Raw genomic sequence first — 21,079 nt, 5'->3', positions numbered from 1 at the left:
AAAGTATTTGGTTTTAAATATACTTAAGTATCAAAAGTAAATGTCATTGCTAAACATACTTAAGTATGAAAAGTAAAAGTACATCATTTTACATTCCTTATATTAAGCAACCCATTTTGTTGTTATTTTAATTCATGGATAGCCAGGGGCACACTCCTTTTGTGTCCGCCAGATCAGGCAGTAGGGATGACTATGGATGTTCTCTTGACAAGTGCGTGAATTGGACCATTTTCCTGTCCCGCTAAGCATTCAAAATGGAAATAGTACTTTTAGGTGTCAGGGAAAATGTATGGAGTAAAAAGTACAATATTTTCTTTAGGAACGTAGAAAAAGTCCAGATACCAGGAAAGAAAAGTCCAGATACCCCCAAAAAACGACTTAAGTAGTACTTTCAAGTATTTTTACTTAATTGCTTTACACCACTGCAATAACATAGGACCCGTTCAGCCTTGGCTGCTACAACACTGCTCTCCAGTGGTCCCTAAAGGAGTATGGATAATGGTAGATACAGACTACTAGTCAGCTAAGTTCATTGCTGTTGAATGTAGAGTGGATCTAAATGCAGTATTAACAAACATTATTACTAACACTGTTTATAATTTCACCCTATTCCATAGCAATGCAAATATAAATTATTTAGACACCACATGTCAAAATAAAGCAGGGAAGCGATGCCTCATCCTCAGGTAATATGTGAGGAAGACCTCTGTAAAGCAGATACCTGTGGATGCTTACAATGTTGCTGTGGTATTACAATGTTGCTATTGTTTTATAATGTTGCTATGGTTTTATAATGTCACTATGGTTTTACAGTGTTGCTATGGTTTTATAATGTTGCTATCGTTTCATCCATACTGCAAAGTGCAACTGTGTAAAAATATGGGAAACTATTTTTTGGGAGTAATGGGTGTTGTCACCTTTGGTGAACTGAAGGAATGTTTGGATACAAGACACTTCCTCTAGGTGGCAGTGGTTCTCCATAATGTGAGATGGGTAGCAGAGATAGCACTAGTACAGTATGAGGAGAGGTTCTTCACATGTGCAAACTCACTTATACCCTCTGTGTGAGGTGATATGGGATGCCTGTGTACCAAGAGAGGGTTAGACCAACCTATAAGAACAGCTAATACAGAGACAAAAGCCTTCACACAAGCTAAGGCATTTGTCAGTAAGTGAATTGGGTCAAATGGCGGAGGGGGGTGGCACGCGGAGGGGGTGGGAGTGGGGGGTGTCAGTGAATTGAAACTGTAACGAGGTCAGCAGAGTGGCTGTGCCCCAGTGTCTCGGTGCCCTCCTCTCCCCAGTGCTTGGCTGGGCTCCAGGCTGCAGCCCCAGAGGGCCAGAGAACAGACCCTTCTCTCAGTGGCCCCCGGGAGGGGGGGGGGGGCAGAAGGTACAGTAGGAGGAAGGAGGAGGCCGCCTCAGCTCTTCTGTACGGTTCACAGAGCCTGAATGGCCACCAGGCCTGGGGCTTTTGATAGTGCCACACAGAGGGCCCACAGGAGCCACAATGAACCCCCTCCGTCTCTCCCTAGCCCACAACAAAACAAGCACAGCAGCACTCAGATGGACACACATCTATAATGATGGACGTTGGGGCTTGGTTCAGATAAGATCTAGTGCTTAAATTCAACCATTCTATCAAAATACATCCCCCATTCTATTCCACTATGAGCAAGAGCAAATTCCATGTACATCAAATTAAACATACATCCATGTACATCCATGTACATCCAATCAACATGTCTCTTGATACAGTATTAGTTATAGACAACCACTAAACAAACTAATAAGCACACAAAATATTGGAGAGGATTGAATGCTTCTGTCGTACAAAACATGGTTTCCACGGTTCCTATTTAGGGGAGCTCCCACCAACCCCCACCAGCACCCCCAGCCCAAAGTGATTCAAGCACACTCTCCACTGGGTCCAACACTCTTTCACAGCCAGTGAATTCAACTGGGATAGAACAAATCCCAGTTGAATTGTCTGAAAAAGGGGACAAAACAGAGGCATAAATGGGATAGTGGGGGAGCCCCAGCCCAGGAGTCCTAGGTGAATGGGGTCTCTCTGCCTACTGCACAGCAGAGGGGGGAACGCTGTTCTGCACCAGGGCCAGAGGGGGGGGGACCAGGGCCAGAACACTCAGGAGCCACTGGAGATAGAGCTGGTTAGAATGGGAGGTCAGATAAGTACACTTAACACCAAGCTGTTTACACAGAGGTCCATGCTGTATGGGGTTCTATCTCGCACAACAGTAACCAGGATGACCAACATTATTATAGGATAAAGCGGCAGGTTACGGGAGAGAGAGCGGCAAATATATGAAAGTGTTTCTCTGAAGTTTCCAATGTCATTTGCATGAGAATGGCCTCTAGAACTTCCTAACGAACCCGCTATACTCTAAAGGTCCATGGCCATGCTCCCAAAATCCATGGCAACCAAATGTCTACAGGAATGTCCCCTGGTTTGAAAACCTCTGCCTTTTAATGGGCAACAAGTCCTGGAAAGAGAATGTAACAAAAGTGTGATGGACACAGATATAGAACAATAGAAAGAGTTCATTTCTACCTCTCCACCACGTCCTCCCCACTCCAGCAGGTGAAGTCCTCCCCCACCATCTCACTCTCACACAGTGTCTCCGGCAGGGCAGAGAAGAAGGACCTGTAGCGCTGAATATAGCCCATAAACTCTCTGAGGGAGAGTAGAGAGAGGGAGAGAGAGAGAACGCGAGAGAGAGAGGAGAAAGAGAGAGGGTGTTGATCATAACCACAATATCATACGTATATTTATACATGTTGATGTGATTAAATAAAGTGTTGCTGGTGGTCTACCCCTGTACTCCGTCCCAGATGGACACAATAATGTGAGAGGGGGAGATGCTGGACTCCATGCTTACCTAGAGATCTTTTTCAGACTTCGAGGCTTATCAATCTTGGATGGTTTCAGAGGTAAGGACCTGGGACGACGTGATCACGGTCAAGGAGAGAGGAAGGAGAGAGAAGGAGGTGGTGTGGGAATAGCAGGGGTCCAATGCAAATCAAACACAAGTCAGAGCGAAGGAGAGGGAAGAGAGAGCAAACTTCAAAAGGTAAATAAATAATAATGATAAAGAGAGCTTGCTTGACAACAAAATATATATGGCAAAAGTGTGCTTGTAAATATATTGCAACTTGTAAAGACATGCCAACCAGCTACAACACCAACCACTCTAAGGCAGTGGACCAGACACTATGGTCGCCTCTCTCGCTCACCTCCTGGTATGCGACAAGCGGCCCAGTGTGACCTCGGCTGGAGAGGGCGTTGAGGCCACCGAGGTCGGAGAGGTGGTCACGGAGGTCATGACCTCCAGGGTGGGACGTATACTTGTCACTGACGGAGTGTCTGTGAGAGGCCCACATACTTTATCAACCTAAGAGAGAGGGATGCGAGAGAAGGGTCAGAGAGACAGAGAGAATAGAGAGGGGAGAGGGGGGGGGGGAGTACAGAAAGAGGTAGAGAGAGGTGGAGAGAGGGGTGGGTGGGTAGAGAAGCCCATGAGTCCGTGTGAAAAAAGAGGGCGCTCATTACATCCCTAACAGCGAATGCTCTACAGTTTGTGAGAACACATTGATACGTCGCTTTTGCAGATGTGTTGTAGATGTGTTGCAGGGATTATCCTGTGGAAATCATCAATCGCCAGTGGATATGATATCAACAGAGGACCAATGGATATGATAACAACAGAGGACCAATGGATATGATATCAACAGAGGACCAATGGATATGATAACAACAGAGGACCAATGGATATGATATCAACAGAGGACCAATGGATATGATAACAACAGAGGACCAATGGATATGATATCAACAGAGGACCAATGGATATGATATCAACAGAGGACCAATGGATATGATAACAACAGAGGACCAATGGATATGATATCAACAGAGGACCAATGGATATGATATCAACAGAGGACCAATGGATATGATATCAACAGAGGACCAATAGATATGATATCAACAGAGGACCAATGGATATGATATCAACAGAGGACCAATGGATATGATATCAACAGAGGACCAATGGATATGATATCAACAGAGGACCAATGGATATGATATCAACAGAGGACCAATGGATATGATATCAACAGAGGACCAATGGATATGATATCAACAGAGGACCAATGGATATGATATCAACAGAGGACCAATGGATATGATATCAACAGAGGACCAATGGATATGATATCAACAGAGGACCAATGGATATGATAACAACAGAGTTCCAGTGGATATGATAACAACAGAGTTCCAGTGGATATGATATCAGCAGAGGACCAATGGATATGATAACAACAGAGATCCAGTGGATATGATATCAGCAGAGGACCAGTGGATATGATATCAACAGAGGACCAATGGATATGATATCAACAGAGGACCAATGGATATGATATCAACAGAGGACCAATGGATATGATATCAACAGAGGACCAATGGATATGATAACAACAGAGGACCAATGGATATGATAACAACAGAGGACCAATGGATATGATATCAACAGAGGACCAATGGATATGATAACAACAGAGGACCAATGGATATGATAACAACAGAGGACCAATGGATATGATATCAACAGAGGACCAATGGATATGATAACAACAGAGGACCAATGGATATGATAACAACAGAGGACCAATGGATATGATAACAACAGAGGACCAGTGGATATGATAACAACAGAGGACCAATGGATATGATATCAACAGAGGACCAATGGATATGATAACAACAGAGGACCAATGGATATGATAACAACAGAGGACCAATGGATATGATAACAACAGAGGACCAGTGGATATGATAACAACAGAGGACCAATGGATATGATAACAACAGAGGACCAATGGATATGATAACAACAGAGTTCCAGTGGATATGATAACAACAGAGTTCCAGTGGATATGATATCAGCAGAGGACCAATGGATATGATAACAACAGAGATCCAGTGGATATGATATCAGCAGAGGACCAGTGGATATGATAACAACAGAGTTCCAGTGGATATGATAACAACAGAGTTCCAGTGGATATGATATCAGCAGAGGACCAGTGGATATGATAACAACAGAGGGCCAATGGATATGATAACAACAGAGGGCCAATGGATATGATAACAACAGAGGACCAGTGGAAATGTGGATGCTGCTATGGTGTTGCACTTCTCTTTTCTATCCTTTTATGACTAATTGGACGGATGCTGGCGGGGGCAATGGAGAGAGAGAGAGAGAGAGAGAGTACAAACCAAGGTTAAATACATCAGCAACCGGTGGCCTGCCCAAAACAAAAAGCTTAGATGGTGTATTCTCTCTCTTCCTCCCTCCCTCTCTCTCTCCTCCTGCTTTCGGTGGAGAGTAGCTGAGAGTGAGTTATAGAGTGGTGTGACAGGGATCCCATTTACCATTCCCACCCACACAGCAGTGGGCAGGCTTTAAAGGCTCTCTAATGGAATTAGCACAGTTGGTTCCTGGACAGTAAGTAGGGTGCTGTGAAACAGTGAAATGTGGAAGTTTCAGACACAAACTGCATTCCCCAGAGATTAGACAGCATTCCAGCTCACTGACATTAAGTGTGGGTGTGTATTCATCTGTATCTCTTGTTTGCACATATTGAGAATGGGTTTGTATACATCTGGGAACCTCCTCTTTTTTATAATAGGGCTGCCAAAGAGCGAGGGAATCTGCTTGCAACTGTCACCCCTATTAGCAACTGTTATGTGTTATGTGTATGTGTGTGTGTGCGTGCGTGTGTGAATGTGTTTATGTGTGTGTGTGCGCGTGTGTGTGCGTGTGTGTGTGTTCCTATAGTAGAGTTTTTTTGTCCAGAGATTAGCCACAGAAACTTTCTCATCACTCTGTCCCAGGCCCTGCACTGCAAAGCATTGTGGGAAGGGGTTGCCCAGCCAGCGCGAGGAGTCTTTGTCCAGAGTTGGATTTGCATTCAGGAGGGCAGGCCGCGGTCTCCCTACAGACACTCTCTGAGGGGATTCACTGGGGCCATAGATGACTGGAGAGGACCAGAGGAAACCTACTGAATGGCTGGCAGATCCTTTAGGAAGCCTCAAAACAGCTCAATGCCAGACCAGAACACAAATACACAGTTTAAAACCCACAAGTCTACAGGACAAAGAGTATGCTCATGCTAATAAAGTAGACTTTAACTCATCAAAAGACTGGTGGAGCTGGAGTGACATCACCAAAGTGCCCCTGCGTCCCGTCAATCAAGATCTCATCAGAGACTCTGCCACCCCGTGGCTTAGCTAAATTCTGTCTTAGCTCCTCCAAAGCTTTCAGTCTGGATCCTTAAGGATTGATAAATCCTTTATAACTCGATGATATAATTAGCAGATGCAAATAAGCGTTGCTGAGCATTTTCACTTAAATTCTTTCTAGATGTATTCATTAGGATTCTAGGATTCTTAATTACCACTGTATCTCCCACGCTACAGCAATACCTGGTACAAGAGTTCAATATAATGCTGAAATGTAAGAGAATATTAGGCACCGTCTGTGTCGGGTGGGTTTTTCTGAAGTCTATCGTCATTCTAGTCTCTCTCACTATCACTGACTGTTCTGGACACCTCCTCTCCTCTCTACCTTGTTGTGTTCTGGCAGATAGGGAGTGATTGGCAGGCGGGGGGGGGGGGGGGGGGGGGGGGGGGAGGAAAGGTTGGTGTGTCTGTCTGCTCTGGCCTGCTGCTGCTGCTTCTGCTGCTGCTTCTGCTGCGTCAGGCATCTGTGTCACATCTGCTCCTGCAATGCCCTCTACTGCTCATCCTGTGTCTCCTTGACCTGCCGCTCCCCCAGTACTCTCTCCCTCTCTCTGTGTGTGTGTGTGTGTGATTGTGTGGGCGGAGACAGGTGTGCTGGAGTCAGAGCAGATCCCCACCAGCTGCAACCTGTTCCATAATAAAGACCTAAAGACCTCTAGCATGGAAGCCCTGCCACTTCCATGCTGCCAGATGGTAATCTCTGCTCAGTCAGTCTACGGTTCTAGCCGTTTGTTATTATTCAGATCCTGTTGTGGCTGTTTTCCTTGCCTGACGTTGTTTTCCTCTCCGCTACAGTTCTGCCAGCTCTGACTCTGGTCCCTGTCTCCAGTCCCACGTCTCGTCATCTTGCTACTCTGTCCTGGATTCCCCACTCTACTACTCCCTTGGATTCCTTTCCGGACCTGCTTACCCTGTCTCAACCCCTCTCGCTCCAGCCTCAGCCTCCGCACATGGGTTCCAGCAACCCTTCCGAGCTTCCCCTGACCTTCACTCCATCTCCCCCTGTGTGTCAATAAATACCTTGGTTACTTCGTCCCAGTCTCCTTGTCGGGGTCTGCTCTTGGGTTCCCCTGTTCCACTCCGCATAACAATCTGCCTACACTTAACTACAGTAGATAGGCTAATGGACCGTTTGTATGGATGTGCTGAGCAGGCAACTCTCCCCATGCCCCTGGCCAACTGGAAACCTGGCCCAACAAACCACGTTACAGGAGTAAGACAAGGAAAGGAGAGAGGGAAAAAAATAGGTAGTGAAGGGAATATGGAGGGGGGGAAGAGAGAGGTAGTGAAGGGAATATGGAGGGGAATAGAGAGAGGTAGTGAAGGGAATATGGGGGGGTAAAAAGAGAGGTAGTGAAGGGAATATGGGGGGGTAAAGAGAGAGGTAGTCAAGGGAATATGGGGGGGTCAAAAGAGAGGTAGTCAAGGGAATATGGGGGGGGAGAGAGAGGTAGTGAAGGGAATATGGGGGGGGGGAAAGAGAGAGGTAGTCAAGGGAATATGGGGGGAAAAGAGAGAGGTAGTGAAGGGAATATGGGGGGGTCAAAAGAGAGGTAGTCAAGGGAATATGGGGGGTAAAAAGAGAGGTAGTGAAGGGAATATGGGGGGGTAAAGAGAGAGGTAGTCAAGGGAATATGGGGGGGGTAAAGAGAGAGGTAGTCAAGGGAATATGGGGGGAAAAGAGAGAGGTAGTCAAGGGAATATGGGGGGTAAAAAGAGAGGTAGTGAAGGGAATATGGGGGGGTAAAGAGAGAGGTAGTCAAGGGAATATGGGGGGAAAGAGAGAGGTAGTCAAGGGAATATGGGGGGGGGGGAAGAGAGAGGTAGTCAAGGGAATATGGGGGGAAAAGAGAGAGGTAGTGAAGGGAATATGGGGGGGTCAAAAGAGAGGTAGTCAAGGGAATATGGGGGGTAAAAAGAGAGGTAGTGAAGGGAATATGGGGGGGTAAAGAGAGAGGTAGTCAAGGGAATATGGGGGGAAAAGAGAGAGGTAGTGAAGGGAATATGGGGGGGTCAAAAGAGAGGTAGTCAAGGGAATATGGGGGGGGAAGAGAGAGGTAGTCAAGGGAATATGGGGGGGTAAAAAGAGAGGTAGTCAAGGGAATATGGGGGGGAAAGAGAGAGGTAGTCAAGGGAATATGGGGGGAAAGAGAGAGGTAGTGAAGGGAATATGGGGGGGAAAGAGAGAGGTAGTCAAGGGAATATGGGGGGGAAAGAGAGGTAGTGAAGAGAATATGGGGGGAAAGAGAGAGGTAGTCAAGGGAATATGGGGGGGAAAGAGAGAGGTAGTGAAGGGAATATGGGGGGGTAAAAAGAGAGGTAGTCAAAGGAATATGGGGGGGAAGAGATAGGTAGTGAAGGGAATATGGGGGGGTAAAAAGAGAGGTAGTCAAGGGAATATGGGGGGAAAGAGAGAGGTAGTCAAGGGAATATGGGGGGAAAGAGAGAGGTAGTGAAGGGAATATGGGGGGAAAGAGAGAGGTAGTCAAGGGAATATGGGGGGAAAGAGAGAGGTAGTCAAGGGAATATGGGGGGGTAAAAAGAGAGGTAGTCAAGGGAATATGGGGGGGGGGAAGAGAGAGGTAGTGAAGGGAATATGGGGGGGTAAAAAGAGAGGTAGTCAAGGGAATATGGGGGGGAACGAGAGAGGTAGTCAAGGGAATATGGGGGGGAAAGAGAGAGGTAGTGAAGGGAATATGGGGGGGGGGGTAAAAAGAGAAGTAGTCAAGGGAATATTGGGGGGGAAAGAGAGAGGTAGTGAAGGGAATATGGGGGGGAAAGGGAGAGGTCGTGGAGGGGGAAAGAGAGAGGTCGTGGAGGGGGAAAGAGAGAGGTCGTGGAGGGGGAAAGAGAGAGGTCGTGGAGGGGAAAAGAGAGAGGTCGTGGAGGGGAAAAGAGAGAGGTCGTGGAGGGGAAAAGAGAGAGGTCGTGGAGGGAATGAGGAGGGGAAAAGAGAGAGGAAGGGAAGGGAATGTGGAGGGGAAAAGAGAGGGGCTATGTAGCAGGGTTCAGAAAGGCAGAAGAGGGGATGTTATTGTCAACGAACACATGATTTACTGTAGCTACATAGGCCCACATCGCCTCTATCTCTGGTAGTTTGGTATATGTTACTGTAGGGGGAGGTTTATCTCCACAGAAAAGACATGCAGCAGGACATCTAGAATGATAATCCCCCTACATTATAAAGGATTATAAACACGCATAAAAAATGCGCACACACATCTGTGTGGAGAGGGAAATAAATGTAAAACAGTGGAAAAGGAGCAGGAGGAAGAGGAGGTGAAAAGCAAAAGGTGTGAAAGAGTGAACGTGCAGATTTGTGAAAGGTGCATGAGTCATAAGAAGGGGGGACGGGGGGGGGGGGGGACGGGGGGGGACGAGATGGGAGTTCCCTTCCCATCTCTGGGTCCAGACCTCAAATGCCGGCCCAGAGGGTAACCAGCCATCCTAGCCCTGCTGAACCAGTGAGTGAGCAACACTTGATCCTGGGGGTGGCAGGGAAACCGTAAAAACACTACTACAAATACTGTGCCAGTAACAGAGAGGGGTGCTGATGGGATGGGGAGGGGTGCTGATGGCCCCCACGGACCCCCACTCCTGTCGCCCAAACACCTCTGTACAACATAAACAGGTATGTGTTATATAGTGTAATCGTTCATGTCTCATTACCATAAATACAATTATAATCATATTCATAATCACAATCTAAATCAGGCCCACAGGTGCAATCATTATCATTACAGCTTAATATTCAAGCTTGTCTTTCTACACAACAGGTTCTCTTTAGTGTGAGCAAAGAGATCATGTCCTGTCTGTCTTTCTCTGTAAACAGTCTCTTGTTTGACTCACTGGGATACATTCAGCTTTGGTGGAATTAGACATTCTCCCTTCTCTCTTATCTTGTCCCCTGCTTTACAAGTACCAAGAAATCTGCCAGCCTGTTGAGTCCAAAGCCAAAAGAGAGGGTCCATGCCGCCTCATGCCCCCCACTCCTAACAGGCAGCCAAGGATCTCCTTGCCACATCACTCCTTGCCCACCACGGTGTTACACAGAAGAGTCTTGAGAGGTTTTTTTGTGGGTGTCGTTAATAGAGAACACAAAGACTTAAGAGAACAAGTTTTATATGACGGATGAGTCCTACCATGATTTTCAATGACATGTGTCCTGTGAGGGGTGGTAATGTGCTCAACATGTGTCCTCATGGGCCTTGGGAGGTGTGTCATATCAGTACAGTCCTAAGACAGGTGAAGTGTGAGTGATGGGTGAGGCGCTGACTCACGATGGCGCTGATGCGTGGCCCATGCAGCTGTGCGTGCAGGATGGCGTCGTTGATGTGGTTCCTGATGCCCAGCAGGGCCAGCTCCAGATCGTGGCCCCCAGCCAGGGCCCCCGTCAGCTCCTGCAGCAGGGCCACATAGTGCCTCCAGGGCCCGTCTAGCTCCGAGAGCCCCACCAGGCAACCCCGCATTACGTTAAGACATAGTCCTCCACACGGCCGGATCAGGGTCAGGCCCCTGCAGTGGGGGCAGTACTGCATCCTCACCAGAGCCCGCCCACACTCCCTGGTCAGCCCTGCCCGCTCTGTGGCGTTCAGTACCTCTGCCCCCATCATCAGCGCCCGGCTCAGTGCCCGCCCTGTGCTCAGAGCCCGGGTCAGCCCCTCGGCCAGGGCACGAGGGTGGGGCCCAAACGGGTTGACATCCTGGCGCGTCTTGCGCAGACACTCACTGTGCTCAGAGGAGGGCGGGGCCGAGGCCAGGCCAGGGTTGACAAGGCGCCGGTACACCAGTGGGAAGAGGTCGTCATAGAAGCGGTGCACGGAGTGCTCCATGGAGGTGTTGCCGTCTCCTCCCAGGAAGAGAGAGAGGACGGAGAAGAGGTCTGCCACCAGGGGGCGAGCGTCCTGGGAGAGGGGCTCATAGGCACTGTCAAACAGAGCACTGGTCAGGTTCAGAGTGAACGACAGAAGAGACTGGAACGTGTCTGCACAGCCAGAGAAAGAGAGAGGGGGAGAGAAAAAAAGACAGAAGAAGACGGAATGGTGAAAACACATTGTGTGGGGAGGTTCTGGGTCCAGTGGGAACACCCCCCCCCCCCCCCCGTTCTGATGTCAGTCTGATGGCATTCTGACAGATGGAAGAGAGACAGCAACTGTGACACTTCTACAGGACTAGACACACACACAAAACCCCTCTCATACAAGTCAAAAAAATGTCATTATATACTTATATACCCCCAACTCCCTCCCAACACAGTCACACAGAGTTCTCCCTAATATCCCACGGGAGTAATATTACTCATCACAGCTGTTGTGTTTGAGATGCCTGCTATTGTTCCTGACTTATTGTCGGGAAGACATTCTGTGTGTTGGATGATGTGTCTGTCTGTCTGTCTGTCTGTCTGTCTGTCTGTCTGTCTGTCTGTCTGTCTGTCTGTCTGTCTGTCTGTCTGTCTGTGTTAGTCCCTCTATATGTCTGGCTATCTACAGATGGAGAGGTGAACACAGCAGTGAATGAGGACTTATAGCCAGCCCCCTGCTGTACATACCGAACCATTAACCAGGGATCAAGCCTTTGCTTTGTGATTATGGAAATTCAGTACAGTACACTGTCTAGCACAGGCTCTCCTGTCAATACAGACTGAGCTGTTTTAACTGGAGCATACTTTAATACTGCAATTAGTACCTAGGCTTATTCAGTAGATACATGCTTGAAGAAAAATACATAGCCTACACATATACATTTGATTTTAAACATGGAGAAACAAATCAAGCTAGGATATCGTAAAAACACTTGATCTCTCAAACAACATTATTTTACTACAGAAGGTGAGTCAGTAGAAGGCCAGCCCACTCCTTCAATCACTGCAATCTAGCAGACTTTCCGGCTTTAATCCAAAACAGGTACAGAAATGAGATAATTTCACAATTAACTCAATTAATGGAATCATTATTAGGGCTGTATAAGGAGATATGTGCTTAGGCAAACACCATATACTTCCACAGCTTAGAAGGAACCATCCCGGTTCAACGACAGGCAGGCAGCCCACAGCTGAAACAGAAACCTACTGACTGACAGGCAGGCAGCCCACAGCTGAAACAGAAACCTACTGACTGACTGACTGACTGACTGACTGACTGACTGGGTATTCTTGGCTGGAGGATCTGTCAGGGTTAAATTGAGAAAGCCTGGTACTATTCCTGCACCCTATGCTGAGCAATTGGTGTCCGTAATAACGCTCTGAAAATACCTTACCGTAAGTGTGTGATTTATTTTGTTTATTTTTTATTTAACCTTCATTCAACATAATGCATTTAAAAAGATGGCACAACCCAGCTTTGAAAAATGTGGTTACGGTCATGGTGATTCATGACAAGTGACTAATGTCCTTGGTCTCTCTCTCTCTCTCTCTCTCTCTCTCTCTCTCTCTCTCTCTCTCTCTCTCTCTCTCTCTCTCTCTCTCTCTCTCTCTCTCTCTCTCTCTCTCTCTCTCTCTCTCTCTCTCTCTCTCTCTCTCTCTCTCTCTCTCTCTCTCTCTCTCTCTCTCTCTCTCTCTCTCTCTCTCTCTCCCTCCCTCCCTCCCTCCCTCCCTCCATGGGGAACCAGAGCTCTTACAGTTTTCCTCAATTGCTAAAACACCATTTCTGAAACCTTGCTCCATTTTCTGAAAACATTCAACACAAAACCTCATCTTCAAGCATAACCTCTGACTCCTCATGCAAAATGAAACATTCGCCTCAAAACAGTTTTACCTGTGTTCAAAATCAAATACTGCTCTCAAATCATAAAGTGATCAAAATCATATACACTCTCAAGCAGTCAGTAAACAATACACCGAAAAATAGAAAACACATTGTTCAAAACATCCAATTTTCAGGGAGAAGTACATTTTTTATCTAAAAAAATATTCATATTTTTCCGTAATTGTCTTTTGATGAACAAATACATGTTCTATCATAGTAGCTCAAAATTGATCAGAAATTACTACTCTGCTTTGCTCTTTGCAATTTAGTTTTTTGTTCTTCCTCCTCCTTGTACCCCTATTTTTACAGTACTGTACCCTGCATCTCACAAACTTGTCCTTTGTCTCTGTGATACTGTAATTCTTGTTCTTTGTTGATATGAACCTGCAACCAGTGAAAATCTATTGAGCAGTCAGTACTGTTAATAAATGGAAAGCACAATGTTCAGGGCCATACAATTTGTCCATTGTACAGTATACAGCCTACAATGCACTGTACTACAGTATCCATTCTCAGACTTTCTCCTTCCCACCTTCAACAACCTGTTTGCTCTCTGAACTGGCTTATATTGGTTGTGTCACATCATTTGAAACAGGTTAAATCAATTTTGAGTGGTTGTGTTCAATCAATGACATGTGTTCTCTATTTGTATTTGATTGTCGCCACTTGTGTTTACCAGTATGGATGACATGTGCATTAGAGTGCAGAATGTGTTTTGAGAATGAGAATGTGTTTAGAGTTTTGCTGAAAAGTCTAAGTGAGATCTGCAAATTGTGTTTTACCATGTGAAATAGTTTAAGGTATTGACAACAGACTGCATAATTAGCTAAATGAGTCGAGGCAACTGAGAAATTTGTTCAGCCAATGGGTTTTAGTGTTTTAGCAATTGAGAAAAACTGTAATCCCTGTGTTTATCAGTGAAGCGTGAGGTTCCCAGGCCAGGTATGTCGTTAAAGAGACATGATCACAGATTATACAACCTTTTTTATGACCAGAGAGGACATACCATCTCCACCCCTAAGCCCCTCAGCACCCCACTACCTCTAATCAGGCCATCGGTCATTACAGTTTCATAACCTTTTTTGACAACACTGATCAAAATGTAAAACGTCTGGCTGCATGTGTTCTTATCAGTCATACTGAAGCCCATTTGATATTTCCTACATTTCACCAAGTCACATTCTCACTTTTACTGGCTTGACTGCAAACCATTCTAGCACTGTGAAAAGGGTAACCTTCTCCTGTAAAGCATTTGACCCCAAACCTCTAATCCAGCTTCCCAGGATTTGGGGTTTAGAAAAGGGAGGGTGGAGGGGATGAGGGGGTGGAGGAGGGAGACCAACAGGTGGAACTACAAGAAGTGGGGAGGGGGGAGGGGCCTTACGGAGAATGAATACTTGTCTGAATTAACAGATTGTACTGGCATGATGCCTAGGGCATTTAGATTTACACACAGAGAAATGTTTGTTTGGTGTCATCATCAGCACTGTTATTTAACTACTTAGAATGCACAAGTATGTACTCAAAGTACTCAAGTTCAACAAATACAATTAAATAGATGAAGTACGCTTAAAAGCAAACATTGTCAATGCAAAACATTACTACTAATGGAGTTAGTAAAACTGTCTTGTCAGGAATGGGACGACCACTTCGACAGCTGCTATAATGCTGCGTTTGCCAGAAATGTCCCATTGAGTAACAAGCAATTGGAATGCAGGTGGGAAGCCAGGGGAGATGGTTTCTAATGTTCAAAAACTCCACAGAGAATTACATTCACTGATGGACTTTCACCCTCCCACACACATACTCATAGGAGAGAATGACACATTATACCTACTCAGACATTAGGCACCTACACATCTCACACACTTATAGATATTTACAGTATGTGTCCCATCTATTAAACAAAGACACATCCACGCACGCTCACACACACGTTGGTTTTTCCAACCTTGTGGGGACCAAACAATTGAACCTAACCCTTTACCCCAGGGGCACAACATTCACTGGGGACGGTGGGACATGACCCTTCCACATTCTGAAATTGCCTTTGTTTGGTCCCATATCAACATAAGGAAATTAACTTGGCTCGTTTTTTTGCCAGTTGATGTACCATTAAAGCAAGCCAAAAGTTGGCTAACATCAGATATTATTTTGCCCCAATCACAGTCAGTATAGCAACGTAACATTATTGATCTGTCAGTTTCCCGAGCAAATTCTCTACTTTTCACACTGACACGGTATAAACATATCTGCAGGCTTCACTGTCATGGTGCACAGTCAGTATACAACACTATGCTCATCATGTCTTAGCAGGATCAGATGGTGACACATTTTGTAGTATATTATAACAATCAGTGAATGGATACAAAGTTCCATCTTGATTTGATAGGTAGGCCACAGTCTGGGATCTGGGAATAAAGGTCATTTCAATTATTGAACCATTTATTCTATTCTTGGATAATTTAATGTATAAATGTACAGCAAGGTATTTCTTTGTCATGTCTTATCTGAGCAGGTTTCCACTGCTCCAGAGACCAATGGCTGCGAGCTTTACACCACTCCAGCCGACGCTTGGCATTGCGCATGGTGAACTTAGGCTTGTGTGCGGAAACCCATTTCATGAAGCTTCCGACGAACAGTTATTGTGCTGACGTTCGTTCCAGAGGCAGTTTGGAATTCGGTAGTGAGTGTTGCAACCCGAGGACAGACCCACTTCAGCACTCAGCAGTTCCGTTCTGTGTGCTTGTGTGGCCTACCACTTCGCGGCTGAGCCGTTGTTGGTCCTAGACGTTTCCACTTCACAATAACAACACTTACAGTTGACAGGGGCAGCTCTAGCAGGGCAGAAATTTGACGCACTGATTAGTTGGAAAGGTGGCATCCTATGACGGTGCCACGTTGAAAGTCATTAAGCTCTTCAGTAAGGCCATTCTACTGGCAATGTTTGTCTATGGAGATTGCATGGCTGTGTGCTCGGTTTTATACACCTGTCAGCAATGGGTGTGGCTGAAATAGCCAAATCCACTCATTTGAAGGGGTGTCCACATACTTTTGTATTTATAGTGTATGTTTGAATGCCCAGTCATGTTCATATGATCTCAGGCATAAATTACTGCAGTTTAAGACTATCCACAGAATGTGCTATATGCCAGTGAAACTGAATATCATGCATATGTTATTCTCTTGTGAAGGCCGGCTGAATTCTGGAAAAGTGTATGTTGTTTTTTCTCTGCATGTCTACAGATTCCCCCTTCTCTCTGTTTATGTTTGCTTGGAAATGTGGATACTCAAGACTGTTTTCAGAAGAAACTGTGTAACCTAGCATTCATAGCGGCTAACAAATGCATTTCCATTCATTGGAAGGTTTATTTATTTATTTCACCTTTATTTAACCAGGTAGGCCAGTTGAGAACATTCTCATTTACAACTGCGACCTGGCCAATATAAAGCTAAGCAGTGCGACACAAACAACAACACAGAGTTACACATGGAATAAACAAACATACAGTCAATAACACAATAGAAAAAAAAATCTATATACAGTGTGTGCAAATGAGGTAAGACCTGGCCAATATAAAGCAAAGCAGTGCGACACAAACAACAACACAGAGTTCCACATGGATTAAACAAACATACAGTCAATAACACAGGCCTTTCGTAAGGCAATAAATAGGCCATAGTGGCGAAGTAATTACAATTCAGCAATTAAACACTGGAGTGATAGATGTGCAGAAGATGAATGTGCAAGTAGAGATACTGGGGTGCAAAGGAGCAAAGAAATACATAATAATAACAATATGGGGACGAGGTAGTTGAATGGGCTATTTACAGATTGGCTATGTACAGGTGCAATGATCATCAGTGAGCTGCTCTGACAGCTGATGCTTAAAGTTAGTGAGGGAGATATGAGTGTCCAGCTTCAGTAATTGTTGCAATTCATTCCAGTCATTGGCAGCAGAGAACTGGACCAGTGAAATATACCTGCTGGAGCACGTGCTACGGGTGGGTGCTGCTATGGAGACCAGTGAGCTGAGATAAGCGGGGCTTTACCTAGCAAAGACTTATAGACAACCTGGAGCCAGTGGGCTGGCGACGAATATGAAGCGCCGGCCAGCCAACGAGTACATACAGGTCGCAGTGGTGGGTAGTATATGGAGCTTTGGTGACAAAACGGATTGCGCTGTGATAGACTGCATCCAATTTGCTGAGTTGAGTGTTGGAGGCTATTTTATAAATGACATCGCCGAAGTCAAGGATCGGTAGGATAGTCAGTTTTACGAGGGTATGTTTAGCAGCATGAGTGAAGGATGCTTTGTTGGAAATAGGAAGCCGGTTCTAGATTTAATTTTGGAATGATTAATTAGGTTTTTTATCCTTCCACAATATCACAATGAATGGCAGAAATGTCAAGTCATGTATCACTAGATTTGATATATTACAAGATTACAGGTATACTGTGCAATTTTCATAAGGTCTAGATGGCTTATATGGAATACTGTGTGACAAAAGGAGTCTATATTGAAAACATGCCCACGTCAGGGGAGATACCTATTGTGGGCAATCCCTAGCTGCTGGGCTGCTCAGTCCTGGCCCTGGGGGTCTGCTGTAATGTTGGCTGACACTCTGGCCTTGGCCTATCACACCTGAAACCAATGATGAATGTTTCACTAAGATCGTAAAGCTGAGTGGGGTGTGTTGGGTTGGGCGCTGCAGTGGTGTGGACCCCTAGGGACCGGATGGGGTGGTCCAGCTATATTGTGTGCAAGTAAAAGAGCTCTACAGTACTAGTAGACCTATGATATGAATTACAGTGCCCTCTGTAATTATTGGGACAGTGAACCCTTTTTTACTTTTTGGGGCTTGGATTTGAAATCAAACAATGACTATGAAGTTCAAGTGCAGACTGTCAGCATTTTCCCCCTGGGTATTTTCATCCATATCAAGGGAACCGTTCAGCTGCATCTGAGTCTTCAATGACAGAACAGTGCCAATACCTCCTTCCTTAATGACACACACAAGACAGTTGAGTGAGCAACACTAAGGAGTACCATGTCATGGGTTGGAAAAGATACAACTATTGCAGTTCAGTGGAATCTAATTTTCTACTGTCAATAAAACCAACTTGAGAAGACTTGCACCACCCTCCTACAATGTATAGGCAAATCCTCCATGCACAAAGCCAGCCACTGTCAGAGAATGTCCCACTCATGACCAGAATAGTCACAGTCTATGAGCATAGCCCAGGTTTAGTGGGCTGTGGTGTTTCCCAGGTTGATAGGAAGTATTTACTCAAACTGTGGGAAAAGGAAGATCTGGAGAGCAGCTGCAGGCTGAGGACTAAGAGGAGACCCTAATGAAAACATCCTGTACATACAGAGGGAGACCAGTAGGGACACTAATTAGCCCTTTACAGCTCATACGCATACCCTGACTGACTACTGTACTATTCTATTGTACAATTGGCCATACTAAACCCAAACCCTGTTTTTGAAATTGATGTTGTTTTGTTTTTTTCATTTCCAACATCTCAACAACCCAGCTTTGGATAATTTGGTAAAATGGGATGAGTACACAGCCTAAAACTGAAATGGAGGTTCTGGAACATGGTTCCAGGGTGTAGCAGGGGCACTGTCCTGTCCCTGGCAAGCCAGTCAAGCTGCTCTGGAGGGCCTCTCTCTCTAATATGTCTACTGCTGGCTCATATAACCTAGGAGCTGACTGGAATCAAAGGGACCCGGTAAGACACAGATGACTGGCATGCAGTCTACAGTTTCCAGGGCCAAATGTATCCCTGTGTGACCAGCTTGGACTCACGGCCACGGGTATACCCCATACTCTGACACCAGGGCACCTGGATATGTAGCAGACTGGAGACTGAGATGGAGACAGAGGTAGGATCACAGGTGCTACTCATATCATCCTAACGTCAATAAACAATTCACTGATCATCACAGACATATGAACGTTTAAAGGTTGTGAAATTGTGGGGTTTTTTTCTTCCTGATTTACAGACACACAAAAACAGTATTTGAAATGTACTATGATAAATTATTTGACCATGCTATATCTGCATTCTTGAGTGTTTCCAACAAGAGGGCTGGTTCAGACATTCCCGTGTGTGGGACACAAACCATTTCCATGGGGTGCCTCTGGGTGCCCTTTACACAGACAGACGACAACCTACAACTGTAGTCTCATGTCAGGACGGACTCCTCCTCAGTCTTCTCAGTTTCACCCACATGCGTTTCCAATTATGTGTGCAAATCAGTTCCACAAGAGCCTGTCATGAAGGTTAAGCCACGCTGCAACTACCAATATAGAGTTACAGAGAGAGTGACAGGCTTCCAATGACACACCAATGCAGGAACATATGTATACTGTATATTCACACATACACACAGCGCAGCAAATCGGGTGTGGGAACGACTGAGCAGTAAATGTGATACTGGTTCGCACCTCCAGGTTCCTGGACGGAAGCTGGAGATCTTAACCCTATGTGGGCCACAGACAGAGGGCGGGGGGAGGGGCAGAGGTGAGCGTTAACGAGAAGGTGTGCGATCCATAAGTCTCACTTTTCAAAACCAGGTGCACTGAATCAGGGATCTCCAACTCTTTTCCCTATGTGGACGTACCCTATCCTAGCAACGGCGTCCAAAACACAGGGGCATCGAGTGACAGGGCAGGGATTACTTAGGGATCATGTGATGAGCCCATGCTCATCTGTGATAGGGTCAGACCTGCAGCCTGGACAGGAGGGCATGCAGGTCATCAAGCACCATAACTGACTACTGAGTCCCAAGACTGCTATCCTGACTCCTGTCCTGGCCATGTCGTCCATTCATGCTATAGGCTCCTTAATGGGACAGATTGAAGGGGATATCCTAGGTCTCTGCAGTGCTGACCCCATATGCCCTGCCTGGACCCCATTCCCACCCCCAACACCCACATTGGGCCAAGACACACCCTGATCATAAGTTTGAGCTTGGCAGGTTCTAAATGGCAAGATCAGTGTCATGTCTCTGCACCGCCTGGCAGGGTTGTGTCAGTCGGTCTGTCCAATCTACTCTAACCTCTGAGGGTTTCAGCAAGTAGTGCTTAGGTACTTATGTAAATGTGCAGTCTTTGGTGGTGGGCATGGAGTTTAGGGATACAGACCGGTATAGGCCCTGCAACAGCCTAAAGCCTAAATTAACTCAAGCTTATTTAGGCTGCTGAATGGTCATTGGGTGTTATGGCGCATTCTGAGCCTGGTCAAAATGAGGTTCAGATGTAACTCATGAATCACATTTGTAACCATTAGTGTCCATCACCTATTTCTCACAAGTAGATGGCAGGACCTTAGATCTTTTCCCAGAGACCAATTTGTAAGAGGCTTCAGAGGAGAGATGAAATGAAGCAGATGTCAGGGGGACCAGAGGGTAGCGTTTACAGAAGTACTCAGTAGAGAGGGAATACAGCAGTAAACAAAATGCTGCGAACATTATATACACATTAAGAAGTACAGCAAAAGGCTAATGATCACATCTGAAAGTGATACAGAATGACAGCAAAATATGCAAATATTAACATTTTCGAGTGTACTTCCTCTGAACTCACACTGCATAAGGTTTGAGGCACTTAAACACATTGTACACACAGCATACATCCACAGAAACAGACACAAAACAAAAATACATGTAAGCACATATAAACACAAACATGTAAACTGCTATGATAATGCTTTGAGTGAAATGTTTGTTGTAATGAGATGCCTTATTCTAGAAGCCAATTAGATCAGGTTACCTCAGCAAACCCACTGCTGAAAGCCCAGTGAGCAGTGACCCGGCAGGCATCCTCAGAGGACACTGTTCACATCACTCACTGACATCATCTGTCTTTCAGCAGAGATAAAAGGCCCAGAAAGCCTCCCTTTCTGAGAAGCCAGGGACCAGCCACCCAGCTTGCCTGACGACTCAAACTGAATTATTCCGCTGCTCTATCATTCGCTACATACTTCAGTCTG

At 45.8% G+C, this 21,079-nt stretch overlaps 1 protein-coding gene across 1 annotated transcript in view; it reads right to left on the bottom strand.

The window, feature by feature from the left end:
• The window catches only part of gpc5b (glypican 5b), a 96,115-nt gene that overhangs the window by 66,507 nt on the left and 8,529 nt on the right, over window positions 1-21,079 (bottom strand). Inside the window, exons 3-6 of the mRNA XM_036978156.1 lie at window positions 10,612-11,315; window positions 3,256-3,413; window positions 2,901-2,960; window positions 2,573-2,695 (exon numbers count right to left, since the gene is read on the bottom strand). Of these exons, the coding sequence (XP_036834051.1) occupies window positions 2,573-2,695; window positions 2,901-2,960; window positions 3,256-3,413; window positions 10,612-11,315 (1,045 nt within the window). The remainder of the gene's footprint in view (window positions 1-2,572; window positions 2,696-2,900; window positions 2,961-3,255; window positions 3,414-10,611; window positions 11,316-21,079) is intronic.

The sequence above is a fragment of the Oncorhynchus mykiss genome, chromosome 5, assembly GCF_013265735.2.
Source record: "Oncorhynchus mykiss isolate Arlee chromosome 5, USDA_OmykA_1.1, whole genome shotgun sequence".
NCBI lineage: Eukaryota > Metazoa > Chordata > Actinopteri > Salmoniformes > Salmonidae > Oncorhynchus > Oncorhynchus mykiss.
Note: the sequence above shows the minus strand (reverse complement) of the source record. Positions and strands in the feature narration are given on the sequence as shown.